The sequence below is a fragment of the Fringilla coelebs genome (assembly GCF_963513975.1).
Source record: "Fringilla coelebs genome assembly, chromosome: 22".
Taxonomy (NCBI): Eukaryota; Metazoa; Chordata; class Aves; order Passeriformes; family Fringillidae; genus Fringilla; species Fringilla coelebs.
In genome coordinates this window covers 5,298,431-5,309,562 of record NC_140048.1, presented here as the reverse complement: position 1 = coordinate 5,309,562, position 11,132 = coordinate 5,298,431, and the positions used below count along the sequence as shown (strand labels likewise).

The window sequence follows — 11,132 nt, the reverse complement described above, 5'->3', positions numbered from 1 at the left end:
TTTGAGTTTCTTAAACAATCAGTTGAGAAGAACATATAAATCAAGTCTTGCTTGACATTTGTATCTCTCTCTTGTTCAGACCTAATACCCCCAAAGGCAAAACTGTTACTGACAGCACTGTGACTACGAGATACTGGGAAGAAAGGGGAAAGCTGCTAAAAGTAACCTGTGATGGTGATGCTCTGCAGCTGCTGTCACGCCTTTGAGACAGCACAGAGTGGCACTAAGAAGCTTTGCTGAGCTCAAAAGTGGGTTGGACTTGGACAAATGTTGCCCTGGGGTTTTATACCACAGCTTGCTTTTGCATTCCACACCTTTGCATGTTATTTACTCAACAGCTTTCTTTGCAGTGCAATTGGGAAGTCAGTAGTTGATCTGGCTGACCCACATTTCAGGCTGATTCTTTTCATGCTGCTGTGGCTATGCAGCATGTGCCTGTACCACTGCTCACCCTTCCTGCTCCACCTCTGTGACAGCACAGCTTGACTCAGCAGGAATGACACTTGGTCACAGGCTCTCTTTCTGAAACTCCAATGTGAGCAATCAATCCAGTAATCTGTAAATTGTATCAGTAAACTTGACTGATAATAGTTAACGGAATTTTCACTGACCTTAACTAATCCCACACATTAAGAATAATGTTTTCTTTATATTCAGAGTTAATAGCAGACTGAAGGCTGAAAAAGCAAGAACTGAAGGAGTAAGTCTCCTTTTAGAGTCTAAAAGCTTAGAAAAAATTCAGACTTGCTTGTATTTCATGATATTCAACAGTCTTGCCTAAAACATTGTCCATGATCCTACAAGGATCCCATTTGTAGTGTAAGAGGCAAGGAATATCTGCATCACCAAGGATAAAGACGCCTGCAAAATTTCCTTCTCACTTTCAGTTGCACTGTTCCCCCCAGACCTTGGCTCCTACACTAAAAAGCAGTGAGATATCAAGCCTGGTTTTGATAGTGCCTGTGCATGTGGTTCTCATCAGTGTCACACAGACCAGAGGCTGAGAGCTCTGCAATTGAATGTGATCAATTAGGAGCTTTTTTTCCCATTATGCTTCCACTGACAATGGCTGTGGCAGCACCACCCACTATTCACATCTGGGCTGAAGGAGGGGCTGCATTGCTCTCCCTGGGTTAATAGACTGAATCCTTGCTGCTGTGGCATCGAGCTGAAGGCAAACCACCTTTCTTTACTTCTGTCTTTTGTGCTAAGACTGTCATGCTGTAAACAGAAATCTAAACAGCTACATGCAGCTCTGTAGTAGGTTTTGCCTAAGTGCTCCCATACAAATTCCTCCTTTAGCAGGTGTGCACAGGTCAGAAGTGACATTGTGACATTCACAGCGTTTCTCTGTGGCCATGAGTGGGCACTCCTATCAGAGATGTAAAGTGTAACACCCACAGTCTTTGAGTGGCACCCTAGCATAAACAAGATTGCAAATTGGAGTTTTGACTAACTAAATGGAACATAGGGGGTTTAGGGAAGCTGTGTAAAGAGCATTCTGCCCACAGCACCATGATTAATATTTCTGTTCCTAAAGAAAGTGCTATACATCTCCAGGCTCTTGGTTATAAAAAGCATCATAGCTGCCTCCCTGCAGAAGTCAGGGTATTGGGGTGTTAGCAGTAGCAAAGAACATCTTCACCAGCTACCACTATTCCAGGTTAACACATATAGCCTTTGTTGCTCCAATGTATCACTGAAGCCAGGGATTAAGTATTAATATAAAGAAGTTTAAAACATCTGGCTGGCTACATTAGGTAGAAACAGTTATCTCAAATTTGAATGAGAATACAGGCAACCTTGGGCAGAGAAATTTTTCTACCAGTAGCACAATTGTTCTGTGTGATTACCTCAAGTGATTACCAGTGTTACCTGCTGACCAACTTCCTTATAGGCTTTTCTGGCTCCTCCACATCCTTGGGTGCAGTCAAAAAGCAGAAGAATTGCACAAAGGATATCCATCATATCTTTATTTACATATCACGGAAACACACATGCAACATGTCACAGGTTTTACTACAATGGAACAGCCTGTCCCTACCTCCTGTTACCAAAAACTTTCTTTTTGGCTCACTAGGAAAACTATCACTTCCCCAGAAAGCTCCTAAAAATAGTAATTAAAAATAACAGACCTGGCAGGATAGATAAATGAGTGAGAGCTACAGGCTGGGATGTTTTGCCACATCCTTGCAGAAACCAGGTGGTTCTCTGAAAGCAAGAAAGGAAGGAAGGATGGAGTGGGACTGGATGGTCCCAAAGATGACAGGTCCCAAGATGCAGTGGTAGTGTGTAGCAGCTAAGGAATATGTCTGGAGCAATGAAAAAGGGAGAGAGCAAGAGGTCTGCCAGAGGGTCCTCTCTCACCTAGGCAGGCAGCTGATCCATTTCCCATCTTTGATTCCACCTGGATGCTACAAATTTCCTCTCCTCTAGGAACTTCCAGTCCTTAAGGTGGATCTGTCTACCTTTATTCTCAAGCAATAATTAAGGGGTAAAATTTAAGCTTATATCCCCTTGGCCCTGAAGGATTTCCACATCTTGCCTCTCTTGAGAGAAGATGAAACTGTAGAGCATTTTCCTGCCAGGACCATCAGAATGGGAGACATGATCATTGCTTACTAACTAGGAGAGGGGGACTCAATTCAGTGGCAGGAATGTGCTGAAGGAAGGGACAGGGAGTGCAGTCCTGCTATGAAAAAGGCTGATGCCACTGTATTTATAATGAACACGAGTTTCAGTCTAGCTGGGACCTGGCATGTTCAGAGCCTGCAGCTTCCATCATTTGCTCAGCTTTTCCCTCTAATTCCCACTCCTAGGTATAAACAGTTTGACCCCAGCTCCTGACCACCCAGGCAGGAGTCCCACCCTCCTAAACATTAATGAAAGATCCCTGCTCTCCATTGGCTGATTCAGGCTCCACACAGCGCCCCTTCCTCCGGGTCACTCTTCGGTTCCGGTGGAATTTGGCGTAACAGCGCAGCCCTATGGAAAAGATGTTGTGAAAAATGTGTATTTTATTAATGGCTTTTCACTAATATTAAAATGAATATTATATGTCTTATGTTAGAAAGTTATGCTGTGTTGATTTTCTTAAGTAGTGTGTTAAATATAGTTTAGGTTATAGCATAATGTTAAAATAGAAACTATGCTATGTAGGATACTTTTTTTTAAAAGAGAGAAATGAGGTACTCTGACCAAAATAGCAGCCACAGGACACCTAAATCTTTCAGAGAAAGAGAATTTATTGCCCCATTATCAGAAGAAACGAACTTCTTCCCACCTTGCTCAGCCCTGAAGATGCCATTAGGATTAAGAAAGAACTGACTGCCCAGACAGAATGCTGTGTTTGAATGGAATTTATGCATCATGTATGAGATGTATGAATATGCCACAGGCTGTTGTTTTAAGGGTTAATCCTCTGTTAATGTGTCCTTTTTCAGGCTTCTTTTGCCTAGAAAGAGGTACCCAGACTGTCCCTAACTCTTTGTTTTTATTGTCTCATATTGTCCTAATTGTCCAAATTTTTATTACCCTAATTATATTACTATTTTTATAACCATTTCATTACTCTTAAACTTTAAAAATTTTAAAAACAAGTGATTGGCATTTTTCTCAATGTGGAGAAGTGAGGAGGGACCAGGGCTCACTACAGCAGTAGCACCAGCTATTTCTCTGCCTCAGATACTGCTGCACTGGGGACAGTCCTGGTGCTGTGTCAAATAGGGTGGGAGAGAAATGCCTCACATAGACAAGGCCTATTGCTCTCTGGGCACTGCTGTTCTGTTTGGCTCACTGTTCTGATTTGGGATTCATTGTTCAGTCAGCTTTCCCTGGATTCTTGAAATACCAATGAATTATTCCAATTGTTTCCAGTGATTTTATGGAAGCCCTGCTTGGTTTCCTCCTATTACTTCCCATTACTGTCTAAGTAATCTCTCCATTGGGAAATTACTACAGACTTAATGTGCAGCAGCAATGACTAGGGACCTCCCCTTGCTATTTATTTTTCTGAAGCTTCAAGAGAGAAGGGAAGAGACTTTGAAGTGTTATTACTGGGAGGTCTGATCCAAAGCCCACTGCTCACCTCCTTTAATTTCTCTGTTTTAGATGCTCAATGTGCACGGTCTGAAGGAAGCTAGCTAATATAGCATAGGTGAGTATGAAGGGGAAAAAAGGCATTTTATTTGTAAAATACATGAGTACATATTCTCCCATGGCAGCGGAAGGTAATCAGAGCCTCTGGTCATGGTAACTACTTGGTTTCTGGCTCCAAGAGGTTGATTTTATGCTGTTTCTTGTTTGACACCAGAATGTATACCTAGTTGGGCCAAACAGGGTATAGCCTGTGGGTAAATAATTCTCATGAAAACCCTGCTTTTCAGTAGTGCAGGATCTTGTCATTTGGGTCGGCAGGAGCTGATTTGATCATTCTAGAAACTGCAGCTCTTTTAACTTCTAGAGCAGGCAGCAGAGGATTTATAGCTTTTGTAATGACAGCTAAAAACGTTCCTTGGTTGTACACTGGAGAACCAGATGATGTCACATAGCAGACCTTTGGAATTATGTCCCTGGGCTACATTGAGACCAGCTACCTTAAAAAGCTGGGCTTGTGCCCCTCATTACCAATCACCCCAGGGCAAACTGGCCTCCTAAAAGGGGAACATGCAAGATCAGAGCTCTACCCTTATCTAAGCCTCTTGTCTATCTTACCTGGATCTTCCCTCTCTGGGGATGTCTTTTATGCTACACAGGATGCACATTTGCTATCAACTTATGACTGGCTTAAGGATAAACAGGGCCTGGGGCAGCCTCATTAAGGATTGCTGAAACATGTTTCTAGGCTAATCTATCAGAAGGTCATCTCTGATTAGGACCTTGTGGTGTTACACAACACGCCCAGGGTGAAGACTGTCATTTAACACTGCAACTCCAGGAAAGCTGCCCATTGAACTGGGGAAGAGGTAGGCAAACAGCCTGGTCAAATCACTGGGTACCTATTGCAGGTCACAAAACTTGGCAAACAGAGCTTTTTCTGGCAGGCAAGACTCACTGCCTGGAGCTGATCCTGAACGTGTTTAGACCAGAAGAGTGCCTTTTAACGCTTTCATAATGCACCTGCCTAGTAAAGGCTGCTGTGGATTCTTCAGAAATAGCTTTAAGAAACAAAAGCCTGAGTCCTTCAAACATCTACTAAATTGCTACAAGCTCAGTTGAAATTAACTTGGGAAAGTCATGTTAGGCACAAGGTCATACAAAACAGTGTTTTCATAGTCTATGATACTTGAAAGTACCACTGAAATGTGAATATATTGTGGCTTCTTCTGTTAGGTTGGTAGATATCAGGATCTTTGTTTTCAAGAGAGAAAACAAGATATCCTAGAAGACTCAATAGTCACACTGTGAGTCAGTGGCAGAGAGAGGCTAAGAGCAGGAAAGCTTGGCTCCTGCTTTCACATACAAACCACTATTCCAAGTCATTGCTACAAAGTAGGGGAGTGTCTTGGGAATGGTTTATAGCCCATAACCATGGTTATAGTCCATAACCATGTTGCTTTTGCTTTTGTTTCGTGTCCAGCATGGTCACTGCCTCCCCAGCTCCCGGAATATCACAATGGGTAAGGGGCAGCCCAGGATCCTGCGGGGGTTGAGGACTAGGGGCTGCACTTTCTTCCAGTGGGGGTGATTGGCTTGGCAGCCACACAGTACAGTGGGTCTGACCTGAGATTCTGAGATATAAAGATAAAAAAATATATGTGTATCTATATAGATAGATAGATCTAGATATACAGATATAAAGATATATCTGGATATAGATATATCTTTATATATCTTTCTATATCTCTATATATCTCCGTATATCTTTACATATCTCTATCTATCTATATAGAGATATCTCTATATAGAGATATCTCTATATCTAGATATAGACATAGATCTTTATATCTATATCGATAGATAGAGATCTAAAGATAGATATATCTATATATAGAGATATATCTTTAGATAGATAGATTGATAGATGGATAGATCTAGATATAGATATATAATGCAACCTCTGGCTGGGTTTCAGGGTATCCCCAGCTGGCTGTCGCTGCTCTGGATGGCACAGCCTTGTCCAGCACAGCTTGCCTGGGCTCCCAGGCAGTTCCCAGCCGCAGGCTACCTTACAAGCTCAGCTCTTAGTGAGATCAGCTCTTAGTGATTATCAGCTCATTTTGTGATTTCAGCTCTTCAGCTTGCTAAGTGCCTTAGGCAGAGAGGAGAAGGCTGTGTGAGGTTCCACAGTGATGTATTTGTTTGCAGCCTCTGCGAAAATCTCGGGGACAGCTCTTCTTCCAAGCTGGGCAAGACTAGCTCTTTATATAGGATACACGAGTTTTCTCTTACAGAGAGATAAGCAAGGGTCTGAAGGCAGAAAAAGGGGCTCCTCATCATGACTTAGCATTTCCTATCTTAGGCTGCTGACCTCCATGGAGGCCTTGCAGGCCCTGTTCCTGCTACAACTATAGATATAAAGATATATATCTATATATAGAGATAGTAAAGAACTGTTATTCCTTTCCTCGTATCTTTGCCTGAAAGCCCTGTAATTTCAAAGCTATAATAATTTGGAGGGAAGGGGTTCATATTTTCCATTCCAAGGGAGGTTCCTGCCTTCCTTGGCAGACACCTGTCCTTTAAACCAAGACAGGGAGCAAAGAGCTGCACTCACCTTCAGTGCACATGCAGTCATCATAACACTTGTTGTTAAGGCCTCGATTGTGTGGTTTGCAGAGGTGTTCACGTAAGTCACAGCAAGAGCCTGCAACACAGGACCAGGGGTCAGCACAGCTCAGGTATCCCCTCACCTGTAGGGCTACGACACCCATGACAGCCTCGTTGTACAGACATCATCTGGTCCCACAACACGCCTGGAGAGCCTCTGCCCTTCCCTTGCACATCACTTCCTATCACTGGCAGAAATCGGAATGCATGGAAATCTTAAAACCTGGCCTAAATTGCAAACATTCTGTGTTTGGAGAAATGACTCTGCCAAGCTGATGCTGACCTGGGTGGCAGTCAAGGTGGTGATCACATGGCTCTCCTTCAGCTGTTGTGGTTTCATTTCCACTGTTGGGGCTCTTACTGCGGCGTTTTTCTATGGAAAAAAAAAAGATGCTGATAGAAAATTTCACGCTAATGTTTTCATTTTGGAGAATATATTTTTCCAGGGTAAAAACAGCCTCACATTTCAAGAGTTTGAACTCTAAACCTTCATAGTCTAATCTCCTCCCTATTTCTCCACTCTCCATTTATCATTTTTACTCTGCCCTCCAAATATGCATCCGAAATGAGAAACATTCTGCAACTGAGCACAAAACTCAATCAGCATTATGCTGCTTCTCTCTTCCTCCACTGCTATGATCTCCTGTCCTTCAGCACATCTTTGAATACTAACCATAGACAAGCCTTACAGGATGACTTTTGGGAAAGAGGACAGGGAGGTTTAGCACCTTTCTTTTTAGCAGATGGCCACATTTCTGGTTTGAGATCCTCATAATCAGTCCAGTCAAAGAGCGCCATATCCAAGGTGGGCATCACATCCCCATCTTGCCTGAGGCGGGCCTGCAAACCACAAAAAAAACCAGACAGACAATGAATTACACTTCTGTAGAGACACTGAAGTCTTTGAGAATTTTCATGTTGCTTTTACATTAAAAAGACTTTATGATTGCCCCTCCACTCCTCTCTTATCCACTGGGGATTCCTGGCATCTCATTTTCAAAAGCAAAGAACTTTCTGTTGTTGAGGCTGAAGACAAGAGGGAAGTTTCCACTGCTTCTGTGTGAGAATGAAAGGTGAGCAAGGAGTGTTAGGACATGCTGGCTCTTCAGTCAAGTGCTCCTACTGCCTCTCTGGTCCTTGAAAATCAGAGAAGTTGGATAGCTGAGGGAGAGGCAAGGCTTGGAGGTACAGAACAGTTCCCAGCTGTCTCTTTACCTGTGACCGTGGTGAAGTGGCTGGAAGAACAGGAGGCTCTTCTGTGGAAACAGCTGTGTCCAGTGCAGCAATGAGGAGTGTGCTGGGAGTCAGACTTGTAGCTTCCTCTGCCTGAAGATTTTGAAACTGTTCTTCAGAGCTTTTGGGTTTCTTGTACAGGGAGCTTGGCCCAGCACCAGGAGTCTTCCCTGCAGAGGGCAACAGGTACAGTGGCATTACCTTTCTCATTCCTTTTCTCTATGTGACAGATTTGAATCAAAGGAATTCATGTTCCATCCAGTTGCCAACCACTGTTCTATGATCCTGAATTGCTGTTTTAAACCACTGTATGACACAGTAATGAGCTATTACAGTGATAAATCAGGTCCAGAGTATATGCACCTTGATTTTTGCATGCTTAAGACATACAAAATCACACCTCCTTGAATGTCCATCTCTTGTTTAAGAAGCAAAACATGTTTTTTTGTTGTCTCAAAAGTACAAAATGTACCTGTTTAACCATTTTTAAACCAAAGGATTAAGCTATAGCAAATACCTGTGAATACATTCTTATTTGATTTTAGTAGTGAGTTATTTCAATTTAGCTCAAGTCAGGACTTGATATTATCTTCACAGATATGTCCCTCTTTATCATAAGTATTAATTTAAATATAGACCTTAAGTTAACCTCAAGAAATAAGCCCTGTTTGTAATCAGCAAATATTGCTTCAAACCAGCTTTGTTGCATACTCTTTTCTATTGCTAGCACAAGCTGTTTAGTCAGTCCTCTGAAAAAACAATAGAGCTCTTCTTACTGAGGCAGGGAGGAGTGAAGGATGGAACTCAAGGACGTGACACCCAGCTTGTCACATAGTGTAGATTGACACAAATTGCCATGCTTTAACAGAACTCAAGGTTTACCACACTGAGCTCATACCACAGCAACACCCACCCACAGCTTGACCTGCAAAGGAAAGCAGTCCCAGTCAAAATCAAGCAACATTTTAAAGTTATCACTGCAATTTCACATATGCAAAACCTGATTTTTTTAAAAATTGTTGTTCAGCATAAACATAGAAGAGTACAAGCTCTGGTGAGAAGAAACTGGTCTTCAAAGCAAAATAAGGGGGTTGTGTTTTTTCTAATTCTCATTATTTTTTTAAGTCAGTGGACAGATTGAGCACGGCTCAGACATACTTGTTCCTAAATTGGGCCATTTGCTAAAAAGGAAAATAAAAACAAAACAGACCACCCTAAAACAGCCTCTCAAGTCTTAGGGTCTCTCAGAGCTCCCCATGTAAGACAAATTAGGTCATTTTCACAAAATTGCAGCCAGCACTCAAATTCTGCTTCTGCAGTTCCCCTTTTTTCTTGTGCCTCTTTTGTTTGGCAGATTTCTCCCCAGAGCAGGCACACACTCCACACCCTCCACACACACATGTGGCTCCCCCACAGCTGCATCTTCCTGCCCTCACACAAGAGATGCTCATTCCCAGTGCCACAACAGCCCCAGGTTCCCTTGGAGCTCCAATACCTTGGTGATGTTTGAGCCTGTCCCTGCGGCTGTGCCGACGATGCTCTCGGTTCTGCTTCTTTCCTTTCTCAGAGCCTGGGGACTGGTTTTCCCTCTCAGGATATGACAATTCAAACCCCAGGAACACATCTTTACTCTGTTTCAGGGCTGCTGGCTGTCCCTCTGCCACCAGCTCTTCCACAGCTGAAGCTCCACTGCCCATCTTGAGGGTCTCTTCCCCAGCCAGGTGCCCTCTTGAAGGCATGGTATGGACCCTCTCCTTCTTGGCCAAGCCTTTCCTGTGATGTTGCCCAGTTCTGGGCTGCTGCAGCCACATCTCTTGATTTTGAAGGTGGTGATTGTTCTCTGGGGCATTTTTGAGCTTTGTGCCAGGGTTCAGGGAGATTGCAAGACTGATGTCTGAAAGAACCAGCACACACAGGAAAAGGAAAGAAGAGAAGGTGGAAGAAATTTCCATAATCATGGGTGCTCTGTCTCACCTGCAATTAAAAAAGGGGGAAAAAACAAACAACCAACACTTAGGAACTGTAAAGGCCATCAAGTGGTAGGACACTTAGATAAAAAACATTATGATGTCCTGAGGTGGAAGCAAGTTATTCCCTCTTTGCTTATCTCCTCCTCTCCCAGCCCTGGTTACAGCAGCTGAGACTCATGTGTAGGGCCTGCAGGGCTGAGAGGTCCCAGTTTCATGTGCAAATGAGGTCATCAATCAGTAGGACACTTCCCTTTGATTCCCCACTAGCCCCCCTACCCTCCTATTCACAGCCCACCATCTGAGGGGCTGGGGGGGCTGGCTCCTGCCCACAGCTCTTAAGCCTGGCACAATACCAGCTGCCAGGCTGGCATCCTGGGCTAGGGGCACTGGTCCCTCCTCACAGCTGGTTTTCTTGCAATGAAGATGTCAAAATGAACAGAACTGGAGGCAGATGGTGGCCACACAGGACCAGTAACAGCCCTGAGCAGCTCAAGACAAGAGACTTCCACACGTGCTTGCATACTGCTTCAGGGTGGTGGAAGAAAATTGGTGAAAAGAAAGAAAAAACTCTGGAGATTTTGTGCTGATACCCCATGGCATAGCAGGGAAATGAAAAGGCTGTTAGCAGAGCAGGAATGCTGGTCTAAAGGACCAAGGGGCAGAGGCAGACTGAGGCTTCCTTAGCTTGTTCCACTTTCCCTCCTTGATCCTGCACAGGTCACCAGGCAAGGCTGTCACTGGGAGGGTAATTTAAGTCCCAAGAACATCGAGACCAAGTTTCATTGAGTCCACCAGCACAGTGGCTGCAGACTGTTCTCGTTCATTCTGCTTCACTGTCATATTTTTGAGGGTCTTCTTTCATCCTTTTGTTTGTGTTACAAGGCATGGCTTTGGGACATTGTGGCTTGGTGCTCTGTACAAGTCAGAGCATTCTCTAATTAAGTTATTCAGTCATTCTCCCCTGTCCTTCCCCTACAAAATGGGGAAAGGAATTTGCAGCATTTCTAGTGCAGCTTTTCCAGACTGTACCTCTCTCTCTGGGCAGCATGAAGACCTGCTTAAAAACAGAGCTCCCTGGGATACTGACTGCCACAAAACCAGGCCTGTGCTTACCTTTGAGAAACACTGTCACAGAGTTACAGCCACAGCTTTTCACCCAAC

The 11,132-nt window shown here is 43.7% G+C and overlaps 1 protein-coding gene across 1 annotated transcript; it reads right to left on the bottom strand.

Annotated features, from left to right (window-relative positions):
- Window positions 1–2,872: 2,872 nt before the first annotated feature.
- Window positions 2,873–9,959, bottom strand: DRAXIN (dorsal inhibitory axon guidance protein; the record flags this gene model as incomplete). Its single annotated transcript, XM_084220435.1, has 6 exons — window positions 2,873–2,985; window positions 6,716–6,805; window positions 7,052–7,141; window positions 7,497–7,608; window positions 7,984–8,171; window positions 9,497–9,959. The coding sequence occupies 6 exons, from the start codon at window positions 9,957–9,959 to the stop codon at window positions 2,873–2,875; spliced, it is 1,056 nt and encodes a 351-aa protein (XP_084076561.1).
- Window positions 9,960–11,132: the final 1,173 nt, after the last annotated feature.